The 26,553-nt window shown below is 42.8% G+C and overlaps 1 protein-coding gene across 3 annotated transcripts; it reads left to right on the top strand.

Moving 5' to 3' along the window:
- Positions 1-1,350: 1,350 nt before the first annotated feature.
- LOC310854077 (serine protease HTRA1B-like) lies at positions 1,351-23,259 on the top strand. 3 transcript variants are annotated; one of them, XM_083758559.1, is made up of 13 exons: positions 1,354-1,501; positions 1,566-2,127; positions 4,106-4,283; positions 5,147-5,246; positions 5,593-5,707; positions 5,836-5,925; positions 6,177-6,225; positions 7,702-7,847; positions 11,465-11,497; positions 11,839-11,938; positions 19,023-19,086; positions 19,202-19,282; positions 22,202-23,258. In XM_083758559.1, exons 2-13 carry the CDS (start codon positions 1,954-1,956, stop codon positions 22,368-22,370), a joined length of 1,299 nt encoding a protein of 432 aa, XP_083614685.1. In that variant the 5' UTR covers positions 1,354-1,501; positions 1,566-1,953; the 3' UTR covers positions 22,371-23,258. The 3 variants fall into 3 exon arrangements, with proteins under 3 accessions (XP_083614686.1, XP_083614684.1, XP_083614685.1); XM_083758558.1 differs by having other exon boundaries at positions 1,352-2,127; XM_083758560.1 differs by lacking the exon at positions 19,202-19,282 and having other exon boundaries at positions 1,351-2,127; positions 22,202-23,259.
- Positions 23,260-26,553: the final 3,294 nt, after the last annotated feature.

The raw sequence follows: 26,553 nt of genomic DNA, 5'->3' as shown, positions 1-26,553 counted from the left end.
TTTTAGAGGGGGTCCTGTTATGCAACATCTGCAACATCTGCTTTCCAGTAAATCGTGTGTGTGCGTGCGTGTGCGTTTGTGTGGTCACTGTTTCTCCGATAATTTGCCGTATAGTGGTCCCCAGCTAAATAATAGAATTGGTAACCAAATTTGATCTTCAGGGCGTTTCATTTTACGCTCTCAAGCTAGAGTTCAATATTGTCAAACATCTGCGTATGCGTCACTTAATTTACAAGAAGGCAATTAGAGAATGATAGAATGATTGTTATTTTGATCAACGTTTTGCCTGTTATCTCTCCTAAAAAAGTCACATTTTAATTTCACTTCAAATACATTTAGTTATAGTTCTTATTACTAGTCATTAAGGTACTAATATAGAATATATAATATAAGTATTTAAAGCAGGCATGTTTGGAATAGTTATTGTATTGGAATCAATCAGTATGCCCCGGGCCATGTATACCTTAAGCTAGAGGACCATGTGAGTGGTCCAATGTCTGCATTCACAGAAAAAAACTAGGATTCAATGTGAAAATGTATTTGGGATAGAGACAATTGAACAAAGTCACATACGCACACATGCACGCACGCACACACACGCCCTGCTCTCCCTCGGGTCCTCAGATTCCCCTCAGCTCTGTTCAAATCCTGGTCTCCATGGCGATTAGGGTGTTCACTCTAACACAAACACCACGCAATATCCTGATCATTATCAGTGCAAGCCTGACACGTTGTGAGCTTGTAGATCTGTCATTTTCGACGTTGTGAGCTTGTAGATCTGTAATTTTCGACACGTTGTGAGCTTGTAGATTTTAGATCTTTGTGTGAAATAATGTGGGACATTTTGTATTTTATGTACTTTCATTCCAATATGTTATATATACCATACCATGGTGAATCACATCTTGATGATGTCATCAACATGTTTTTTTCAGACCTACAGTTCTAGGAAACACAGAATTGGGGGGACTTTTTATTATTTCTACACCTCTAAGGTATATTAATGACATAGTAAAATGTTGAAAATGAGTGGCATTCCCCTTTAAAACTGTTTTACTCAAGTAAAACTTTTTTACTGCAATTAATTAGCGTAAAACTGTGTTTTACTCGAGTATACTTCATGTAAACCTTGATCAGTTCTTCCAGCGAGGGGGTATATAACTATATATAAACAGCAGATGTTCAACAATAAACGAAACTGTTTATTCTTAAAAGACAGAATGTTCCAGAAAGAAAGAAAGAAAGAAAGAAGTTGTTTATCCCCAGCTGCTCTCTGTCAGAAAGCTGCAGTGAGGTCACTTCATCACACGAACACAGAACGGCTCACAACACCCCTTCTGAAGACACAGAGCAACCACAACACCCATTCTGAAGACACAGAACGGACCAGAACACCCATTCTGAAGACACAGAGACACAGAACGGACCAGAACACCCATTCTGGAGTGACATCACAGCCCAGCCCTCTCCTCTACTCTTGGTTCTGTTTACTTTGGATTCGGTTTAGTTTGGGTTCTGTTTAGTTTGGATTCGGTTTAGTTTGGGCTCTGTTTAGTTTGGATTAGGTTTAGTTTGGGCTCTGTTTAGTTTGGATTAGGTTTAGTTTGGGCTCTGTTTAGTTTGGATTAGGTTTAGTTTGGGCTCTGTTTAGTTTGGATTAGGTTTAGTTTGGGCTCTGTTTAGTTTGGATTAGGTTTAGTTTGGGTTCTGTTTAGTTTGGATTCGGTTTAGTTTGGGCTCTGTTTAGTTTGGATTAGGTTTAGTTTGGGCTCTGTTTACTTTGGATTAGGTTTAGTTTGGGCTCTGTTTAGTTTGGATTAGGTTTAGTTTGGGCTCTGTTTACTTTGGATTAGGTTTAGTTTGGGCTCTGTTTAGTTTGGATTAGGTTTAGTTTGGGCTCTGTTTAGTTTGGATTCGGTTTAGTTTGGGTTCTGGTTAGTTCATTGCTTCATCATGTCTTCGTGGTGCATCCTGCTTTGCTTGACCACCTTCCTCCTGCTCTCCTCCTCCTCCTCCTCCTCCCCCAACGCCATCTCCGAGGGAGCGCCGTGCGTCCCGGGGTCTCCGGAGCCGTGCGCGGCCGGCCTGCGGTGCACATGGAGCGGTGGCGTGGAGGCCAGCACCACGGTAAATTTATGTTACACTTCCTTGTATATTATTATTATTAGGGATCAAGCACAAATGGGCAAAGACCCCATATTACTTTTTTCACTTTCGTAACACTAAGATCAGTTGTTTCACACCCGGAGTTAGAAACTATTATCCATGCATTTGTGTCATCACGTCTTGATTATTGTAATTCTGTTTACCTGTATGTCTAAAACCGCATTAGATCGCCTACAGCTGGTTCAGAATACAGCTGCTATAGGTTGCTGACCAGGTCCAGGAGATCCTGTCATATAACACCCGTCCTTGTCTCCCTACATTGGCTCCCAGTTAATTACAGAATACATTTTAAGACTAGACCGAGCCCTCCATGGCCAGGCACCTCCTTATCTCTCTGACCTGCTCCAACCGTATGTGCCCAGAAGGTCACTGAGATCCACATCACAGGCTTTGCTGGTTGTTCCTCAGACAAAAACGAATAACCAAAGGCGATCGAGCCTTTGCAGGTTTTGCCCCTAGGCTATGGAATGAGCTCCCCGGCTCCCCCTCCACCTAAGAACTGTGGATTCTGTGGACATTTTCAAAGGACTGTTGAAAACTCACCTTTTAAACAGGCCTTTCCATAGCCGGCCTGGTAAAAATGTTGATTGCTTTACTTTTACTCAACTTTTTCTATTTTGTCTTACTTTATTAGTGATTTAGTTCTTGACTTGTTTTATTGACTATTGACTTGTTTTAATTTTATTGTTGTTAAAGCACTTTGTGACTGTAATTGTCTTTACTTACTTACTTACTTACATATTGTTTTTGTAATTTGGCAATATGGTAGAGGGTCATGGGAAACAGTCAACAACTGAAGCTCACAGTCATTGGTCAAAGGGCCTCTGACCTTTAGATCTCCCAGATATATGATTGTATATTATAGATAGGATTGATAAAGTACTGTATATCATCCACACAATCCACTCCTGGGATTTTCGTAGCCTGCTTAACCACTCTCCCACTTGACCTCGCATTACCATTCATTTTTTGTGGAGTCTGGACGCTGGTTGTGGGAGTACAGCGTTGAAAGACAAACCATTCAGCCAATCAACGTAATAAAAAATCATCAGTCTCCAATCAGTGAACGACACTAGCCCGGAACACGGAGCCTGATTGGGTCCAAAATCTGGACTGCTAATGCATGGTTGATTTGTGGGCGTAACAAAATAAGTAACGTCTTCTCCAGTCTCCAACTTAATTTGGAAGAGTATGACATCACCCCTCTCTATATAACATGACTTATTAGCACTAATGCATTCATTGTAATTTTCATTGTATTGAGTATCAAGTATAATACTTTGCTACTTTGCTATAAAAAACCCAGGAAAGTGTTTCTTATCTCCCAAAAATCATTAAAATAAGATCTGGTTGCAAATGGGGTGAAGTGGCCTTTTAAAGGTGCATCTCCCTACTGAATAGACCAACGTTGTTCTTAAAGGTCTGGTCTGGTCTTTAAATTGTCTGAGCTCAATTTCACCAAAACAAAACCTGAGCCTTTAACATTCAGTAGATTTTCTGGGGTTTTCTGGCTCAAACAAGTGCTCTGTTTTGCCTGTGGACTGTTACATCACAGGCTTCATAACACACAGAGAAAACCCTTGACCACAGAAAATCTGTTTCAGGTTGTGTGGGTGTAATTGAGGTCATAAAACTAATAGTAGTAAAAATCACACCTGTGTGAACTGAGTGGTGCAACTCCCCTCTCTCCTGCCTCTCTCTCTCTCCCCCTGCCTCTCTCTCTCTCTCTCTCTCTCTCTCTCTCTGTGTAATTAGCAGGCAACAGTGCAACAATATCTCTCTCTCTGTTTCTGGCACAACAGCGCCACTTTTGCCCCTACTGGTACTCATAGTCACATAGTCACATACTGTAGGTAAGGACGGACATTGCTGTTCTTTGGAGTGGTTGCACCACTCAAGAAGAAAATACATGAAAAGGAATGTCATGAAACCCTTAAAGGTGCGGTCGCGGAGTGCGGCCTCGGGCGTGTGCGTGTGTGTCAGTCCCGGAGGTCCGGCGGTGTGCGGGAGCAACGGCGTGACGTACCGTGACATGTGCGAGATGAGGAGGCTGAACGCTGACGCGCAGACGACCAGCAGCCCTGTGGTCCTAGTGCACGCCGGTGCCTGTGGCCAAGGTAAGACCCGGTCACTATGATCCTACAGAGCGCCCAAGTCCCGACGTCACTCGCTCATCCCCTGCTGGCTCACAGGCGCCTTTTCTCTATGGAGAATAACATGGGGTCATCTTACGATCGTCTCATATAGGAATTGTGGTCCAAAAATAAACGAACTGTCTGCGATATTGTCGGGGAGGTGTCTCTGTATCGTTTAGGACCAGTCGGTCACTCATATTTGATAGTCGGTTCCTAGCGGAAATGTAAGTCATTTAGCAGCAGTAACATTAGCGTTTTCTTTTTTTTTAGGATTTGTTTTTGGCTTTTCTGCCTTTATTGATAGTTTCAAGTGGAGATTGACAGGAAAAAGGGAGAGAGAGAAGGGAGAGACATAAAGGTCGTCATGAACTAGACTCAAACACGCGACGCGCTGGCCAAAGCCTATATTATGTGGCATGCGCCTGGACCACTAGGACAGCGGGTACCCCAACATTAGCGTTTTCTCTCAGTCAGTTGATTCTTCATATCCATATGAGTTCAACGGCCTGGATGATTTGTTATTTGTTGATTATTTTTCAAACACAGTTCTTATATGAGGCGATCTAAGATTCCCCCTATGGGGATTACAATGCAAAGTACACAAAACCGTGGACGTAGAGCCCTCCCGTGACCAAAAACAGAAATTATAGACATTATCGGGACCGGGACCCCAAACTAGTGAAAATAGCTGATCTACAAACTATTAGCCTGAAGTCTTAAACAATCATTTATTCATAACGTAAAAAGTTGAAATAGGGAGCAACATTATGCATTTCCTCCTGTCTGTCTGTGTGTGTGTGTGTGTGTGTGTGTGTGTGTGTGTGTGTACACTTGCGTACGTGTAGTAAAGCATCAGGCTGAAAGTCATCGTTTTCGGTTCAACTTCATCGCTGACGTTGTGGAGAAGATCGGCCCTGCAGTGGTTCACATAGAGCTGTACCGCAAGTAAACACACACACACACACACACACACACACACACACACACACACACACACACACAACAGAATTATATCCTGCACAAACCTCCCTCCCTCCCACCCATGAAAAGAAGCTAAACAAAGTAGCAATGTGATCGAACTGCAGCTAAAGCTAAGTGGGGGGGTTATGCGTTTCTTTTTTTTAATGTTGGCGGTCTCATCGACCAAACCGTCTTCAAAGTTGATGCAGGTGTTCATTTTAGGTGTTTTGGGGGGATATAAACCAACCACCAAACGTTATCGAGTAGGGAGTAAGATTATTTACGATTCTGTCTGTCTGTCTGTCTGTCTGCCTGCCTGCCTGCCTGACAGGATGGCGTTTACAAAGCGTGAAGTGGGCGTGGCCACTGCGTCAGGTTTCGTGGTTTCAGAGGACGGTCTCATCGTCACCAACGCTCACGTTGTCGCCAACAAGCACCGCATCAAGGTAAATATAACCCTAACCCTATAACCCAACCCTAAGGGTTAGATAGGTCAGGTAGGTTATATGATAACCTACGTGACCTGGCGGAGACGTGCACTTTTTCCAGTTTAGTCTGTATTGTCGCCCTCTAGGTGGAGCTGATGAGCGGAGCAACGTTCGATGCCAAGATCAAATCCACCGACGAGAAAACAGACATCGCTTTGCTCAAGATCGATGCTCCGGTGAGTGAGTGAGTGAGTGAGTGAGATAGTCAGATTTTCTGTCTGTCTGTCTGTGCGCAACACAGCCAAGACCCGGCCCACAACAGCCCTGCCAATCGAGCTCAGCCCTATTGGCACAACAGGTTGTGTGTGTCGGTCTGGCGAGTGGGAGACTGGAGTTCAATCCCTGCTTCCTGTGCATCACTCTACACGACACGTGCAACAATCCTAAACAACAACTGTGTGTGTGTGTGTGTGTGTGTGTGTTTCAGATGAAGTTACCAGTGTTGGCCCTGGGTCAGTCAGCAGACATCAGACCAGGTGAGTTCACTCATTATCATGTTTAATCACTGAATGGACATTATCATGTTTAATCACTGAATGGACATTATCACGTTTAATCACTGAATGGACATTATCACGTTTAATCACTGAATGGACATTATCATGTTTAATCACTGAATGGACATTATCATGTTTAATCACTGAATGGACATTATCATGTTTAATCACTGAATGGACATTATCATGTTTAATCACTGAATGGACATTATCATGTTTAATCACTGAATGGACATTATCATGTTTAATCACTGAATGGACATTATCATGTTTAATCACTGAATGGACATTATCATGTTTAATCACTGAATGGACATTATCATGTTTAATCACTGAATGGACATTATCATGTTTAATCACTGAATGGACATTATCATGTTTAATCACTGAATGGACATCATCATGTTTAATCACTGAATGGACATTATCATGTTTAATCACTGAATGGACATTATCATGTTTAATCACTGAATGGACATTATCATGTTTAATCACTGAATGGACATCATCATGTTTAATCACTGAATGGACATTATCATGTTTAATCACTGAATGGACATTATCATGTTTAATCACTGAATGGACATTATCATGTTTAATCACTGAATGGACATTATCACGTTTAATCACTGAATGGACATTATCATGTTTAATCACTGAATGGACATTATCATGTTTAATCACTGAATGGACATTATCACGTTTAATCACTGAATGGACATTATCATGTTTAATCACTGAATGGACATCATCATGTTTAATCACTGAATGGACATTATCATGTTTAATCACTGAATGGACATTATCATGTTTAATCACTGAATGGTAAATTGTGCATTTATATAGCGCCTTTATCCAAGGCTATTTGCAGAGATTACATTCACCCTTCACACACATTATAAAAAGGGACGCTACAATGTAATGATACAAGCACATGTGCATGTGTGTGTATACTGTAAATTGATGTGCCCAAATAAATAAACATATATAAAAAAGATATTAATAAAGTATTATATTACAAGATAATTCGTTGTGGTCATTGGCAGTCCCTTCTCTCTTCAGAACATATTATATTGTTGAGGGGCCCCTCCTATGTCCAGCTTTGAGGGTGTGTATAAACACAAACATTGAATGCCATTGAAAATGAACGGCTGTTTTTGAGTACGTAAACACAAACATTGAAGACAAAAGTGAGGACGCAAATTGTGATTGGCCGGAATGAGATGATGTATGACGACAAGAGCGCCCCTCACTTCACACGGGTGTGATTCTTATTAATGAAGTATCATATTATCTTACAGGAGAGTTTGTCGTGGCCAGGCAGTCCCTTCTCTCTTCAGAACATATATTATTATGAATAAATATCATATTATCTTACAGGAGTTTGTCGTGGAGATATAGTTCTCTCTTCAGAACATATTCGATTATTAATAAGGTATTATAATCATATTACAGGAGAGTTTGTGGTGGCCATAGGAAGTCCCTTCTCTCTCCAGAACACGGTGACAACAGGCATCGTCAGCACAACACTGAGAGGAGGCAAGGAGCTGGGAGCTCAGTTCTCTGACCAGGAGTACATCCAGACGGACGCTATTATAAATGTAAATATAATATATTATGAATGTAGGCCTACATAATACATCTATTATTAATGTAAATATATATACTGGTAAGACGCCTGAGGGCAAGAAGCGACAAGGGCGAGGTCGCGTGCATGTATCCACCTGGGTGACAGCAGACTGCTGGGCGAGCGCTGGCGCTATGGCATGCAGGGGTGCAAACAGGTGGGGGATGGGGGGTCAAGTCACCCCCCCCAGGGTCACATTTGCCCCCCCCCCCCACTCTTCTCTCAGAGAAGAGTGGCGTTGCTCAACTTGATTTATACTTCTATTCTCCACTATGAAGGTACATGATTATGGAGACTCCCGTGATTAATCGGAAAATCGATTACCAAGCTAGTCTAGGTGCTCTGATAGAAGCTTTGAAAATAATACGTAGGTTACAATAATAAAATATATATATAGGCTACTACATGTTTAAAACACGCGAACCCTCTGCACTCCTAACTGCCCAGGCAGGAACTGATGTCGTTGTACATTTTATATAGAATAGGCTACTTACAGTTGGTCATACAGTGAGTTTTGACCATGAGCTGCTGATAATGTGGTTAAACTTTTACGTTTTGAGTCACATGGGAGGAGGAGAAATCACAGCCAGGTAATTCATAATAATAATAACTGTGCCAAAACAGTTTTGTATGTGCATTTCGGGGGGTTTTAGGTAGCGTGGAGGTACTGGTACAACCTCTCTTTAGTCTGACCCCAACCCCTAACCATAACCCCATGTTTTGGGGGTTTGGGCAGGCCCGTCTTGAGTTTAAATGGACAGGTATCAGTCAAAAGGGAGACATCGAAGAGGAAGGACCAACATATGGAATGTCAGAACAGGTCAGCTCCATATATGGAGATCTAAGGGTTTGAGGTTTGAGGTCAGATGGTAAGAGTTGCTGGCCAATATTGATGACATCAGGGATCTCCATCCCTGATGTCACGCACTCCATCCCTGATGATGTCATGTGATGTCACATTCTCCCTCACCTGGGGTGACCAACCAACCAACACACACACTGACGGGAAATGCAAGATTCCATAGTTAACTGCAACATTTGGTCACAATAATATATATACGGTATATATATGGGATGTTATTAATGTATTTAATTGCGCAAGCAGAGCGCGCAAGTAATAATTTCGCCCGGTCTCTTCCGCCGTGACAGCTGTCCCGCCATTCGATGTTTATGCAGAAAAACATAAAATCTGTGCCTGTTTTGCTGGGACCAAACGACCACAAATTACCATATTTCTTACGTCATCATTTAGAGCTAGTCATACGTATACTATATACATAATCAGTAAAAATAAAATAGCAAATTGTGCCTGATCTGCTGGGACCAGAGTACGTGGTGTGTATATGTATGACTAGCTCTTAATGATGACGTAAGAAATATGGTCATTTGTGGTCGTTTGGTCCCAGCAAACCAGGCACAGATTTGCTGTTTTCTTGCATAAACATCAAATGGCGGGACAGCTGTCACGGTTCTTGGCGCAAAGTAACCACAGTATACCGCTAATCAACTTACAACTACACACTCTATATAGTATATGTGTATACGTATGTCCTACGTCATCATTTACAGCTAGTCATACGTATACTATATACATAATCAGTAAAAAATAAAATAGCAAATTGTGCCTGATCTGCTGGGACCAGAGTACGTGGTGTGTATATGTATGACTAGCTCTTAATGATGACGTAAGAAATATGGTCATTTGTGTAATCTGGTCCCAGCAAACCAGGCACAGATTTGCTGTTTTCTTGCATAAACATTAAATGGCGGGACAGCTGTCACGGTTTTTGGCGCAAAGTAACCACAGTATACCGCTAATCAACTTACAACTACATACTCTATATAGTATATGTATACGTATGTCTTACGTCATCATTTAGAGCTAGTCATACGTATACTATATACATAATCAGTAAAAATAAAATAGCAAACTGTGCCTGATCTGCTGGGACCAGAGTACGTGGTGTGTGTATATGTATGACTAGCTCTTAATGATGACGTAAGAAATATGGTCATTTGTGTAATCTGGTCCCAGCAAACCAGGCACAGATTTGCTGTTTTCTTGCATAAACATCAAATGGCGGGACAGCTGTCACGGTTTTTGGCGCAAAGTAACCACAGTATACCGCTAATCAATTTACAACTACACACTTTATATAGTATATGTATATGTATACGTATGTCTTACGTCATCATTGAGAGCTAGTCATACGTATACTATATACATAATCAGTAAAAATAAAATAGCAACTTGTGCCCGATCTGCTGGGACCAGAGTACGTAGTGTGTATATGTATGACTAGCTCTCAATGACGACGTAAGAAATATGGTCATTTGTGTAATCTGGTCCCAGCAAACCAGGCACAGATTTGCTGTTTTCTTGCATAAACATCAAATGGCGGGACAGCTGTCACGGTTTTTGGCGCAAAGTAACCACAGTATACCGCTAATCAACTTACAACTACACACTCTATATAGTATATATATGTATACGTATGTCTTACGTCATCATTTAGAGCTAGTCATACGTATACTACATACATAATCAGTAAAAAATAAAATAGCAAATTGTGCCTGATCTGCTGGGACCAGAGTACGTGGTGTGTATATGTATGACTAGCTCTCAATAATAACGTAATAAATATGGTCATTTGTGTAATCTGTCACGGTTTTTGGCGCAAAGTAACGACAGTATACCACTAATCAACTTACAACTACCTACTCCATATAGTATATCAGACAGATCAGGCACAATTTGCTATTGTATAACTGCTCTCAATGATGACGTAAGTAATACAACATTATGTTTCTGGGGTGTATAAAAGTAACGAAAGTGTCAAAAAGTTAACCATAAATGTTAACGTTAGTGTAGTGTGCAAACAATTAAATACAAATCCAACTACAGATTACGGAAGTATTTTAGATCATGTATATTTTAACATGTGAAAGTATTATTACAGAAATTGAAGTTAGACTCTGATCATGATTTAGTATTAATATCACTATAGTCCAACATGAAATACATTTAAAACAATTGACAATTTACAATAAGTAATACAATAATTATACTTATTTTAATTCAGTTTATATACTTTTTATATCAACTTTTTATATTTTTATATCAATGATTTGCATAAAGTAGATAGGTAGCAAATAGTTACACCTAATAATTAGACATTTCAAACGTTCCTTCACAGAGATATTGAGATTCCACCGTTTACAGAATAATTATACTGTATAACATATTTTAATTCAATTTATATACCTTTTTTTCATCACATATCAATGATTTATTTTTCTTTAAAAAACTAAAAAGGGATCCAGAATATATCTACATCGATACATCATATAGATAGAAACTTGAACCATACTTAATAATACTAGGTGTTTATATTCATAAAGTAGGTAGGTAAGAAATAGTTACACCTACAACGGTCAAAAGTACTTGCGCGCTCAGCTTGCGCACTAGTTGGCCATTTATGGCCTACTAGTGTGCAACAAGCAAGTATGCACTCGACAGAGTGCAGTTCTAGTTATCAATGTGATTATCAATCATGGGTATTAATTCATGTTTCAACGGTTTATTTGCAGTTTGGCAACTCAGGAGGACCATTAGTCAATCTGGTAAGAAGGTTCTATGATATTTATTATTTAATATCTATGATATTTAATATCTATTTAATATATTTATCTTTTCTTATTTTTCTTATTTTACATATAGTCAGTACTTTCTTATTTTCATTTCATATTATATTCTTTATTATTTATATTTTTATATTTTTTATTATTTTATTTAACCTCTATGATTTGATAATATCTATGATATATCATAGATATATCCAGCAGGTTATGGAAATGGATCTAGCCAACTGAGTTCAACTGAGTGTGTGTGTGTGTGCCTTTGTGCATGCGTCCATGTGTGTGTGTGTGTGTGTGTGTGTGTGTGTGTGTGTGTGTGTGTGTAGGATGGCGAGGTCATCGGTATCAACACTCTCAAGGTGGCGGCAGGGATTTCGTTCGCTATTCCTTCTGACAAGATCAAACAGTTTCTGTCTGAGACACAAGGTACTTCCTGTCTGAGACACAAGGTACACACACTAGTCTCACGTAGCCAGACAACTATTCCACATTCTATTCTCAGAATGCTATATAGAGTCTGGAACTACACCTTCCTGAATGCTATAGAGAGTCTGGAACTACACCTCCTGAATGTTATACGAGTCTGAACTACACCTCCTGAATGTTATACGAGTCTGAACTACACCTCCTGAATGCTATATAGAGTCTGGAACTACACCTCCTGAATGTTATACAAGTCTGAACTACACCTCCTGAATGCTATAGAGTCTGGAACTACACCTCCTGAATGCTATATATAGAGTCTGAACTACACCACCTGAATGTTATATAGTCTGGAACTACACCTCCTGAATGCTATATAAACCTCTCCATCAAACAGAGTCAGGTCCCCCAAGATTTCAAACTGGCCAAAGTAACCCCACTGCACAAGAAAGGGAGCAAATTAGACCCCGGCAACTACCGCCCTATTTCTATTCTTAGCTCCATCTCGAAAGTGATGGAAAAAATAGTCTATGAACAGGTTGAAAAGTATCTTGCCTCAAAATAATTAATGTACGAATTTCAATCCGGCTTCAGAACATCCCACTCCACTGACACATGCCTCCTCTATTTGAGTGACCAGATCAAACACGAGGTGGATGCTGGCAAATACGGCAGCATGGTCATGCTGTACCTCCAAAAGGCTTTTGACACCATGAACCACTCCATACTGGTTAACAAGCTAAAAGCAATTGGTTTTGATAGCACACCAGTGAGCTGGAGGGAAGAGAACAGATGGTGGAGGTGAACGGAACACTTCCTGAACAACTCCTGAATGCTACATAGTCTGAACTACACCTCCTGAATGCTACATAGAGTCTGAACTACACCTCCTGAATGCTATATAGAGTCTGGAACTTGTGAGAATTGAGAGGAAATCTAAGTAAGGATGCTACAATTTCCGTTCACAAAAGTACATTTTGAAAAGATCTTTACATTGATTCATTTTCCACTAACCAGCAAGCTATATATGCTACGCCAGGAATGGGTTGGGTATTGTCATGGCAACAGTGTCATGGCAACAGCATATAGGCACCTGAGCCCCAGGTGACCGGATCCTTTGTGTACCGTCATTTCCCCCTGGTTGTTTACCATTAAACGTTCGTTACTATTCCTCTCGTGTCTGTGGCTCCTTTGGATATATCCCTGTGCCTAAACTGGCGTGGTGGCAGCGGCGATCGGACTTACGTCTCGCACCGAAAGAGGATCGTATACCATGTGAAGAGAAAGCCGCACTGTGGATATACTTCTACCGTCGGAACGCGAGAGGATCATTATGGCAACGTCACACAGAGCGCCTAAACAATGGTGCTTGACGAAGATAGAGAACGTGAACTCGTTTGAAAACTGGCGACAGAATCTCCTGTATACGCTGTTACTTGACAGCGAGTTCGCTCCGTTCCTTGTTGACGGCGCAGTATGGGAGAAGAAAACTAGAGCGTCACCACACAGAGGCTTCACTGACGACGAGGATGACGTAGCCCGCCCGCAGCGCCGCACAAAGGAACAAAAAGTGAGCATGTTGGAATTGATGCTGGGGCAAATAGCCAATTACTGCCCTGTCATTTCACGTCAAAGCTTCGTGAAAAATTCTACATGTATTGACAGTATATGGCAAGCTATCCGCCAGCACTATGGATTTCAGTGCACAGGAGCACATTTCATTGACTTTGCTGCTATTAAATTGGAACCCAATGAGAGACCAGAGGATTTATTCCAGCGCTTAATGGCATTTATGGAGGACAATTTGCTGCACAAAGACGCTGGTATCAGTCATATGGGAGAGGCTGTGAGAGAAGATGAGGAACTATCGCCATCACTTGAGAACTTTATTGTGCTTACGTGGCTCCGCCTACTGCATGAGGAGTTACCCAGACTGGTGAAGCAGCGATATGGCACAGAGCTACGATCACGCACGCTCGCATCCATTAAGCCAGAGGTTTCACAGGCCCTTGATTCCCTGTTAGATGAGCTACAGGCATCAGTGGATGCAAGGGTTATGCGCACAGCTGTTGCTGGATTTTCCAGGTCTAGTTCTAGATTTTCTAGCTCTAGATTTCCCAAGCCAAAACAGACAAACTATGTGCCGAGGAGGAGGGTGTGCCCCCTTTGCAAGGAGGCCAGAAGGCCTGATGAACATTTTCTGAGTAAGTGCCCATTCCTGCCCCCAGAGGACAAAAAGTTCATGGTAAAGACACGGCAGGTCACGGGTGAGCATAGCGAGTCTGAAGAAGAATCAGACAACTTCACGGGTGAAGAGATGACTGCAGCCAGTGTAGTTCAGCGTGTGGACATCAAGTCATCACCATATCTCGACACGTTTCATGGCCATCTAGCCGTAAGACTCACGATTGACAGCGGCGCAACAGGAAATATGATGAAGGCATCATGCGCCACGAGACTGGGCGTGACCATAACAAAGACCACGCAGTCGGCCCATCAGGCCGACGGCTCCTCCCCTTTGAAGGTATTGGGGGAGATAAGAACATGCTTTCAGAGGGATGGCCACAACCTCTACTTTGAAGGCCTCGTTGTGGAAAACCTGGATTCAGACATCTTGGCCGGGATCCCGTTCATGGTGAGGAACGACATCTCGATTAGGCCGGCCAAACATCAGGTGTGCGTGGGGGAGAAAACCTACTATTACGGCGCGCAGCACAAGAGTGACAGACATGCTGTGCGGCGCGCACATGTACTACGCGCACCAGACAAGGCCACAGTGTGGCCTGGGAAGTACATCGAGCTAGATTTGCCAGCCGACCTGTGTGACGTGGATGGCGAGTTGGCCGTTGAACCACATGAACACCAATGGCTTGCCCCAGTGTTGCTGCAAGGCGTGGCAGGGAAGATTCGAGTCCCTAACTTCACCAGGGAACCACAGCTGATCCAGAGACACGACCATGTATGCCGTGTCAGAGCTACGTTTGCTCCATCATGTGAAGATGTGTCACCTATAGCTGAAACTCGCAAGCCTGGTCCTGGGTCCAGGTCTGTCCCCTTTTCTGATGGTGTGGCATTGGACCCAGACAACATCATGCCTCCTGCCATTAGAGACAAGTTTTGTGCACTGCACACGGAGTATGATGACGTGTTTGACCCACAGTTCAAAGGATACAATGGTGCAGTGGGACCGTTTCAAGCCAAAGTGAACATGGGACCTGTACAACCCCCACAGCGGAAGGGCAGGGTCCCACAATATTCCAGGAATCAGCTACAGGAGCTCCAGGCTCAGTTTGACACGTTAGAGCAGATGGGTGTCTTCAGAAAGCCTGAGGATATTGGTGCTGCAGTTGAGTATGTCAACCCCTCATTTCTGGTTAAGAAAGCAGGAGGTGGCTCTCGCCTCGTCACTGCATTTGCGGACGTTGGTCGGTACAGCAAACCTCAGCCGTCCCTGATGCCCGACGTTGACTCTACATTACGGTTGATAGCTCAGTGGAAGTACATTATTGCCACTGACCTCACCAAAGCCTTTTACCAAATCCCCTTATCAAAGGACTCATGGAAGTACTGCGGAGTCGTTACACCGTTTAGAGGTGTTCGGGTCTATGTGCGTAGCGCCATGGGCATGCCAGGGTCCGAGACGGCATTGGAGGAGCTGACATGCAGGGTGTTTGGAGACCTTCTTGAGCAAGGCCTCTTAGCCAAAGTTGCAGACGACATGTACTGTGGCGCAGAAACGCTGGATGAACTGTTAGCTGTCTGGAGGAGGGTGCTGTCAGCCCTACAGCATTGTGGATTGAAACTGTCTGCCACCAAGACCACCGTAGCGCCCATACAGACTTCCATTCTAGGGTGGGTGTGGCGTCAAGGTACCATCCAAGCCACACCCCACCGTGTGTCGGCACTAGCTGCGTGCCCGCCCCCAAAGACTGTGACTGAAATGCGATCATTCATTGGGGCGTACAAGGTGTTGGCTCGCGTACTTAAAAACTGTGCCACCACACTCGCCCCACTGGATGACGCGATCGCTGGTAGAGAATCAAAAGACGTGATCCAGTGGTCAGACGAGCTGCTGTGCGCGTTCAGCAAATCCCAGAGAGCCCTATCTTTGAACCATGCCGTCACATTGCCACGACCGGCTGACCAGCTATGGATTGTCACGGACGGCGCGGTCAGGGATCCGGGTCTGGCTGCGACGCTGTACATCACCTGTAAGGACACCGTGAAAATTGCAGGATACTTTAGCGCCAAGTTGCGCAAAAACCAGTCGACATGGCTGCCCTGTGAGGTTGAGGCTTTGTCCATAGCAGCAGCAGTGAAGCACTTCGCTCCCTACATCATTCAGTCGTCTCAGAAGACATGCGTGCTGACAGACAGCAAACCATGTGTCCAGGCCTTCGAGAAACTGTGTAAGGGAGAGTTCTCAGCAAGCCCTCGTGTTACTTCGTTCCTGTCGACAGCCAGCCGGTACCAGGTGCTTGTCCGGCATGTGGCAGGTGCATCCATCTTACCATCTGACTTTGCTAGCCGCAATGCACCGGAGTGTGACAACCCGACATGTCAGATATGTACATTCGTTCAGGTGGCTGCTGAGTCTGTTGTGCGCCAGGTCAGCACGGGGGACATTATGAGAGGAGCCCAGAAAATGCCGTTTACATCTAGGTCAGCGTGGCTGGCTATACAGGCTGAGTGTTCGGATCTCAGGCGTACGGGTGCTCATCTTCGACAGGGCACACGACCGTCGAAGAAACTGACGAATGTGCGCGACGTGAAGCGCTACTTGAGCGTCGCCACGTTGTCCCGGGATGGTCTCCTGGTCGTCCGGCGCCACACCCCACTCGCGGCATCAACTGAGTGCATTGTGGTGCCTAGGGCTGCGCTGGATGGCCTACTCACTTCTCTTCACATCAAACTTGACCATCCGTCCACCCACCAGTTGAGAACAGTCGTACAGCGGTACTTCTATGCCTTGGACATGGATGCGTCTGTTCAACGCGTCGCTGACGGATGTCACCAGTGTGCATCCTTGAGAAAAGCCCCTGCAGTCATGCAGGACCAGTCAACGAGTGACCCTCCCGAGGTCGTTGGGGCAGCCTTTGCAGCTGATGTGTTCAGACGGGAACGCCAGTTCATTCTCGTTGTTCGAGAGTGCGTAACGTCATTCACGCTGACATCCATCATTGAGAACGAACGCGCAGAGACACTCAGAGACGCTTTACTTCGCCTGTGCGTAGGTGTGTGTCCACTCGATGGGCCCTTCGCAGTGATTAGAACTGACCCAGCACCAGGATTCGCTGCGTTGGAAGGAGATGAGGTGCTCGCGAAACACAGGCTGGTCGTGGAGGTGGGCAGGGTCAAGAACGTCAACAAGAACCCGGTGGCTGAGAGAGCTATTCAAGAACTGCAAGGGGAGATCTTGCGCATGGAGCCAAATTGCAAAGTCGTTACCCCTCTGCTGCTCTCTGTCTCCACAGCCCGCTTGAACAGCCGTGTCAGGTCACGTGGGTTGGCTGCCCGTGAGATGTTATATCAGCGGGATCAGTTTTCCCATCAGCAGTTACCCGTCGACGACCAGGCTCTCATTAGAGAGCAGCAGTCACAACGGGTTGCCAACCACCCGTACAGCATGAGAGCAAAGACACCGTCCGGTCGAGTAGCTACGCCAGTATCTCTCCAGCCGGGAGACCTGGTGTACCTATATGGAGATCGGAACAAGTCGAGAGCCCGTGACAGATACCTGGTTGTCAGCACTGATGGAGCGTGGTGCAACATCCAGAAGTTCACAGGCAACCAACTGCGTCGGACCTCGTACAGAGTCAGAGTGAGTGATTGCTACAAGGTGGTGGGCCCTGCAGTCACAGGCCCAGTGGACACGGACCTGTCATCCGATGAGGATCCAGAGGAATCGTTCCCACAAGGCCCTGATACACCACCAGCGATTTCGGAGCCTCCGTTGTCACCCCTGTGTCCCCGTAGTGACGTCTCAGACAGTGCGGAGCGGACGGATGAGACGGTGTCTCCTCCTGAGTCACCCGGGCCCGGGGTGAGACCTGAGGAGGCGGTCAGACCAGCGAGTGGCCCAGCTGCGGGGCCTCGCCGATCAGGGCGTGAACGCCGCCAACCAGACAGACTTCAGCTCTTTTTCTAATGTGTATTTTGTGGGGTGTAGATGCACAGTGTGTGGGGTGTATAGGGGTGTGCATTTAAAAAGAAAAAAAAAAAGGAAAAAGGGTGGCGCCAGGAATGGGTTGGGTATTGTCATGGCAACAGTGTCATGGCAACAGCATATAGGCACCTGAGCCCCAGGTGACCGGATCCTTTGTGTACCGTCATTTCCCCCTGGTTGTTTACCATTAAACGTTCGTTACTATTCCTCTCGTGTCTGTGGCTCCTTTGGATATATCCCTGTGCCTAAACTGGCGCTAAGATGATTATAATTTATATTAGGATACATTTGCGCGAAGGTCATCAGTAGACCAGAGGAAGCTTGCAAATATTTTGATTGTGCACAGATTTGAGTGTGTGGAGCCTCCCTTTATTTTTTCTTCATTATAATGTTGTGACTTTTCGGCAGATGAGCAGTGTTTTTTTTCTTTTTTTTACGTGATTGTAAAGACGAAACTGATGTAGGGAGGAGGGTGCACTTCTGCTTTATATTTTACTCATGATCAGAGCTTCCGTTACTCTAGACTGTATAATGGAAGCATTTATATTTTATTCATGATCAGAACTTCTGTTGTTCCAGACTGTATGACGGAATCATTTATATTTCACTCATGATCAGAACTTCTGTTGTTCCAGACTGTATGACGGAATCATTTATATTTCACTCATGATCAGAACTTCCAGACTATACACATACACATGCTGACAAGATCAAACACTTACTGTCTGAGACATAGTATGCACGCACACACACACTACACACGTCATGTGCGCACTACACACACACACAGTTTTTCCGGGAAGACAAACGGGCAAGCGACTGCCCACTCCTTCTCAACACACACACACACACACACACACAAACACACACACACACACACACACACACACGTCGTATTGACATTTGAACTTTGACCTTCAGCTCCAGCCAAAAACACACTAAACAAGAAGTACATCGGAGTGAGGATGATGTCACTGACCCCAACGTGAGTTAACATGTCTGTCTGTCTGTCTGTCTGCCTGCCTGTGTAGATAAAGATGTTAAATGTGTGTTTGTGTGCGTGTGTGCATGCGTGCGTGTGTGTATTTGCGTGCGTGCAGTGCAGCTGCTGAGCTTCAGGACGTGGATGTGATGTCTGGAGTGTACGTGTTGGAGGTTCTCTCTGGAACACCTGCTGAAAAGTGAGTCATAACACTGATTGATTGATCGATCGAATACTTTACAAACAAATTTCAAACTGTACGTAAAAAATGACGGAGGCGAGACAGGTGGTCACAACCCCTCCCTTCTTTTTTCTTCCACTCTGGACATACCTGTATAGTGTTTTATATTTTGTGATGTTATATTGAATTTAGCTATTTTTTCCCACGTCATGTTTATGAATTGAATACACAGGACCCGAATAGAAACAAGAACGTTAGGAGTTTTTTTTGTGCTATATGCTTTTTGATCAAGGGCAAAGATTTTGCCCATGCTAATCCCCTTATCCCTAAACTACTTTTTATTTTTTTACCATTTTGAAAATCATTTTTTGAATAGTTAAAATAGCCAATCTACAAGCTCACAACGTAGCGTATGTAGATCGGCTAGTTGAACTATTTGTAGCGCTCCTGCCCCCTACTAATAAATAAGTTCTTATTTTTATGTTTTAAATATGAATACGTTTACATTAATTTGTGTTTCAGGACTACACTGGGAAGTATTAGAAATGAAGTTAATTCACAGCCCCCTTTCTACTGTAAATAACCAACGCTCTTTTCTTCCTCCAGGTAATTAGAACGTCAAGTATCTTAATTCCCAGATAAGGTAAGTATACAGGTAATTATTAGTTAACTTCAATACCAGGTCATCAAGTACAGTAAATATTTTAACTCATCAGGTTAGCAGGTAAACACTTGTATTATGTAAATAGGCTACCAAGAAACCAATGTCCAGTCAGCTAAGTATAATAAAATAACATTTAGCCTACTACTTAGACAAAACACATACAAATTGTCAATCAACCTATATCTCAAACAAACCAGAAAAACATCCCTTATTATTCTAATTGGTGTGTAAACAATAGGCCTACCTATTTGAATTAGGCCTATGCTGAATTAACTTTATAATTTTTTTTAATTAGCCTATGCCAAACCCTGTTTTAGAATATTTTTAAATCCTATTTTAATTATATGAACTAAACCCAATTTTAGTCTTCTTAGATGTAGGCCTAATTTAAATAATTTAAATGAAAACCTATTTTAATTGCAACCCTATAGGAGAGAACGGGGTAAGATGAACCACTTTTTGCTTAAGTTGTCCTGGAAGCAAGGCAAAATGAGATGACAGTAAAATCTAATGATCTACCCATATTTCAGGATGTCTATCAACTGAAATTATGAATAAGCATCTATGACAAAGGGCCATGAAAATATGACCTTTAAAAAAAAGTGGTCATGTGGCTCAATTTGCCCCAGGTAAGGGGTAAGTTGATCCAAGTTGAGGGGTAAGTTGAACCACATGATATTTTAATGTTAAGCTTAAACTTGAATAGATAATGTATTCACTTATCGATAATAATATAATAAGTTTTCCCTTTTGCAAATAGTCTTATTTATTTGTTTATTTATTATTTAAACAATATTAAGACAATTAAATAAAGTTTGTTAATCAGAACCATATTTGCAATATTGTTAATACAATATTGCAAACTTCTCTTAAATGAGTATGTACATGCAGATTAAAGGTCATTCAGTAATTTGAGTAGCAAAAAAAATATGAATAGTGATTTCCATTGACTCAATTTACCCCCGGACATTGGTTCATTTTACCCCTAGCCACCATTTTAGAAAACAATGACTAGAATAAGCTAATTCAGACAATAAATTTGCTAAATGATTCACATGGTTCTATCCATTGGCAAATCATCGACGTGTACGATATTTTGCTTTGTATAACAATCATTTTACATGATGTGTGGCTGCAAGAGTATAACCTGCTTCAAATAAACCAAAAACACTTCAATGAATTAACTTCAAAGCTCAACCTCAAAATTAAACAATAGACTGGCAATGTGGGCGGCACAACCTTTCACGGTTTACACCCTGGCAATACAACAATTAAAAACAATTAACCCCCGTTGCAGGCCTGTATCGATGCTCGCAGGTACGAACACGAACTGAATGGACCCTTCGGCCTTCGCTCGATCTACTGAGCCAGGAAAATAGAACAAAGGTAGCCTACCTTAGCGTGTGACGAGTGTCTGTGGGTGGGTGGGTAAGTGATGCTGATGCAACACTTCAGAGCTCCTCTCCAGCAGGAACCGATCCCGACTTCCAAACGAACAGCAGCAGAATGTCCTCAGAGCATGCAGGCAGGCATCTCACTGTTACAGTGTAGAAAGTAACAGCTCTCCTGTCGTCCCGACGTACAGCAGAGACTTTGTTTAGCCCAACAACTTCTCTCTGCAGCTAGTGAGACTTGCAGCTAAAAAAACAAAAACGTCTTGTGGACATTCAGTCCGCGTATACACATGATTACTGCAGCTTCACTGTAGTTGTCGAGCAAAAACACACAGAATGACAGAAACTACAGCTATACTATTTTACATTAAATGTTACAAACCTTAGGATCACACATCAAACGGACGCAGCCTCTTCTCTCTCTCCTTGATTGGAAACCACACGCACCTGCACTGGTGCACAGACTCCTGTTCTCTGAAACTACCCCATTCCCCACATCTGCCAATCACACAGGTAAGTAGCCTAATATAATTGACTCAATAATGACATCATCATTAAATTGTACGCTTTTCAGCTTTACCCCTAAAGTACAGACACATTCTAGAAAATAAAATCACCAGTCAATGCTACAAAATAAAACAGTTCCACCAGGTTAATACCCACACAATGAAATATCCACCATTCAAAAATGTTTCTTAGAAATAGTAAAAAAGACAAAGTAGTTTAGGGATAAGGGGTTTAGCATGGACGAAAGTGCATGTTTGACTGCACTGTAAACTATTCAATCAGTCAAAGTCATCTCTCTCCTCTCCTCTCTTCTCCCCACCCCGCCTCGCATCTCCTCGCCTCTCCTCTCCTCCTCCCCTGTCCACTCTTTAGGGCGGGGCTAAAGAAGGGTGACGTCATCGTCAGCGTGAACAGCGAGCGAGTGGCGTCGGTCACTGACATCAGCGCCGCCGTAATGCGCGGCGCGGCGTTGCAGATGGTGGTGAGGCGAGGAAACCGAGACGCCACGGTCCTCATCGTCCCAGAGGACGTCAACCTTTAACCTCTGGTCCTCATCGTCCCCGAGGACGTCCAACGCACCGCCCTGACCCGGGGGCACTGTTGATTTAGACGGCAAATTTTGATTTTAGTTTTTGTCATGGTCTCTTAAATAGTTTTCATTTAGTTTTAGTCACATTTTAGTCACCTGGAATGTTTCAGTGTTAGTCTAGTTTTAGCCGACTAAATATCGTAAGATTTTAGTTGACTAAATCTAGTTGATTTAGTCGACCAAAATGTATTTTGGCGGGCCTTGATGCCGTCGTAATGACTGATTTTACAATTGCTGAAAATAGCCAATCTAAAAGCTCATAAAGTGTTGCGCTGAGACGCGTTGTAACCAATTGCATTTACTCAAGTACTGTACTTGATGATTACAATCATTTGGGGTATTTTCTTTACTTTAGGCTACTGGAGAATTTCCAATTGTCAGTGCTTTTGTCTCCACTAGTATCTCGGAGGCAAATGTGCTTTTTACAACACTACAATTATTTGAAAACTTGAAAATGTTATGGTTATCTCTACCATCAAATTGTTTTTTAAATGTTTACATCATGTTTCACCTTTGTTCTCTGGACTGGTTGATAGACTTCCGACCCGAGCTCTGGCAGAGCAATTACACAAGCATCACCAAATATTCCTCTTTTTGTACTCGATTGGGTATTTTAAACTAAGGTGTTACCGTCTTTTTAGAAAAGGTGGTGAAAACTAGCCTTGTACGTGCTAACACACTGTAAGCAATTGCATCTATGAATTGTACTTGTGCAATGAGCAATGTGATTGTGATGTCCATATCAAAAATAAAAAGATCTGTAGCAGATAAACCTTTATTGTAAATAATAATAAAGAAATAACAGCAAACACTTCTACTTAACTACAAAAAAGTGAGTAGAACTTAAACACGTAAATAAATTGATGTCATTGTCAACCAATTATGAACTGTGTTCTCAAAATATTATTTAGACAGATTTATTTTAACAAACTGTACAAGCAAAGTGCTTTCCCCCTGCATGAAACCTTGTGTGTTCTATAATTGCCTGTTTTACCAAACTAAAAGGCTTTTCCCCTGTGTGAGGCCTTGCACAACTGCGACTAAAGCCTTTACCACAAACTGTGCAATCAAAGGGCTTTTTGAAGTCCTCATGTGTGATTTCAGTTGACTCTTTCGACCAAAGCGTTTACCACAAACTGTGCAATCAAAGGACTTTTCCCCTGTATGAACAACTGTGTGCCTCTTCAGACTTTCCTTGCGACTAAACATTTTGCCACACTCTGTACAACTAAAACCTTTCTTGTCTGTATGTGGCTCTTCGTGGAGTGAGTTTGTTTTGATGGTTTCAGGTCCTGGGACAGCTTGTGGCTTGAAGACAATTGTTTGTTCTTCCACCTTTTTGTATCTTTGTGTGAATCCAGTGTGTTTACAGCTCATCAGAGCTGCAGCCATTGGCTCATGATACGAGCACACGACCAATGGGACAGATCATTTAGTGTTGCTAAGATACCACCCCCCACCACACACACACACACACACACACACACCCTTGGACGATGGGGTCCACGGCGCTCTGCTCAAAGTCAACTTGCATGCGACGAGCGGCACTGACTGACTGAAAAAATAATAATACAAATAAAAACGATTTTTCGACTCATACGTTTTGAGTCGCGGGAGGCATGAGTCGATAATCGAGTCGATTTTCAACATTTTTCAACATCCCTAGTTTTAACCCATTCTGACCTGAGATCAGATTCTAAAAATGTCTTCTACATCCTGACAGTTTTCTGAAAAAGCTATGTTTCTGTCAGTCGTTCTTCGATTAAAAAAAATAGCAGACCTACAAGCTCGTAGCGCGCCACTCGGTGGCGCACTATGAGCTTGTAGATCTGCTATTTTTCAATAGCTAAAGCATACAATAATGCTAACACCAAAATGGGTTCCCGCCCCAAAATGGAATAAGGCAACCAGCCGGTTCCACGCGCTGCACAAGGTGCCCTTTTTTTCACTTGAGCACCTGCCCCTCTAAATGTCTGTGCACGCCACTGGTGATGTTCCACAGTTCCACATCAGCTTGTGTTTTAATGTGTTCACCACTAGATGGTTGTGAACTTGTGACACACACAGTCAAAGTGTTAACCCCCAACCCATATACCATTGCAAGTAGGCAAGCTATATATGCTTGTCATTGTCATGTTACTTGGAAATAAAGGCTTACACATCCATTTATGCCAAAGTAAAAATGTTATATTATTACAGGGATGTTTTTATAGGTGTCTGATGTCCCGCTGCACACCCGTGGTCAAAATCATCTCACATGTCATTGTTTTTAATTGCGCGATTTTATTTGCTTGTACAGTTGGAAATCTCCTACCAAAGGCGCTTAAGATTATGTTTTTATCTCAAATTATTGCTTTCTGGGGGGTCCCTGGAATATTATATTTTCAGATGGCGGTCCGCAGCCAAATACAGATAATTCTGGGGGTCCTTGACAGGAAAAATGTTTAGCACACTGGCATAGATACATAGGGTTTTCAGAAAACGTTTAGGATTTAGAAGATTTTTTTAGGCCTCAGTGTCCAAGTAACTTCAATTAATACAGTGTGAAACAGCTACAGTGGGAGTGGACCGCGGTCACCCTCTTGTGGTTTGACCATGACAATCGTTTTCCTTTAAAAATAAACAAAGAAAAAGGGATTAGACCCGAGGACAATTCTACAAATGCCTTCTAAATCCTGACAGTTTTCTGAAAAACTCATGTTTCCATGTCAGTGGTTCTCAAACATTTTCATGTCAAGGACCCTCATCTGAAAATATTCTGTTCCAAGGACCCCCCCCCCCCCCAGAAGCAAAGATTTGAGTTAAAAACGTTGAAACAATATATTAAAAGATTTGTGCCACATTTTCCACAATTTTTCAAAAAAATAGCAGAACTACAAGCTCATAGCGCGGCACATGAGCTTGTAGATCTAACATATTGCTTAACACCAAAAGGGGTTCCCGCCCTCAAAAAGAAAATCACACCATTTGAGCCACGGAACCACCATTAAATGGTGGTTCCGTGGCTCAAATGGTGTGATTTTTTAGATGATATTTAGCCTCTCAGACCAAAAACTAAAGAATATTTTGGTGTCGGATGAGATTTTGTCCATCATTCCATTCTGTATTGATGTTGGTACCATTATACTGTAGGAGATATATAGCAGGCAGATGTTGATCAAAATAACAATTCTATATTAACTAATTGGGTAGACTTCTTGTAGTAATGCAGATGTTTAACAATAATTTAACTCTTGAGCGTAAAATGAAACCAAATATTTGGTTTAATTATATGCTCTCAAGAGTTAAAAGATCTATAGAGCGTCGCAGTCCCGCTCCCTCGAGAGACCCGGGAAATATATTTTTTTCCTTTTCAAAAAGTATTAATTTAAGTATTAATTTAAAGACTCCACCTGGAGTTGTGACAAACCATGAAAAAAAGGCAGGATACAACACTTTGTTTTTCTTACAAATTATTTGATCGGCCCAAAACATTGTGTTTGTCATGATTTCTGACCACTTGAGTTGGCTTTGTCCGCGGCTTAAACATCTGAAATAAATACTTTTTGAAAAGTCTGAGGAAAATGAACGTTATTCTTTTCCGGGTCTCTCGTCGTCATGAAAGGGGGCGGGACTACAACACTCTATAAGGGTCCATTTGGGTACCAACTATCCATCATTTAGCTGGGGACCACCTAGCTGGAACCCTCTCAAGGACCACTGGTGGTCTTCGGACCACTGGTTGAGAACCACTGATTTAGATCATTAGTACAAAACACACATCAACCACATTAAGCCCTATATACACTTCGGCCATTTGAAAATTGCTGATCTACAAGCATGCGATGTGACACATTGTTGAGTTTGTATAGATCTGCCATTTTCAAAATATCTGTATACAATTTATACATTTGAAAACGTGTGTGAAATGGGACATTCTGCATAATAATTGCGACCGTAGATTACTATGAAAACCTGCAAAACCCGTGGCGTGACCCATCAGTCACTCCACCATATACGGGCATCAGTCCGTCACGCCTCGTGACACAAGCGAGAACAGAGCGACACGGAGGCTGCCGTGACACTCCATATATGGGCATTGCATTGGGACTGGATTACCAAGAAGCCCTGAGAATTAAAGCTGCTAGAAGCAATA

This window comes from Protomyctophum parallelum (assembly GCF_964188405.1).
Source record: "Protomyctophum parallelum genome assembly, chromosome: 23".
In the NCBI taxonomy this organism is placed as follows: domain Eukaryota; kingdom Metazoa; phylum Chordata; class Actinopteri; order Myctophiformes; family Myctophidae; genus Protomyctophum; species Protomyctophum parallelum.
This window is presented reverse-complemented; position numbering and strand designations above follow the sequence as displayed.

Coding starts and splice junctions, on each gene's coding strand:
- LOC310854077 (XM_083758558.1), top strand. CDS start 1,954: ATGTCTTCGTGGTGCATCCTGCTTTGCTTGACCACCTTCCTCCTGCTC. Junction 7,848..11,464: donor AGACGGACGCTATTATAAAT/GTAAATATAATA, acceptor GTTTATTTGCAG/TTTGGCAACTCAGGAGGACC. Junction 19,087..19,201: donor ATGATGTCACTGACCCCAAC/GTGAGTTAACAT, acceptor GCGTGCGTGCAG/TGCAGCTGCTGAGCTTCAGG.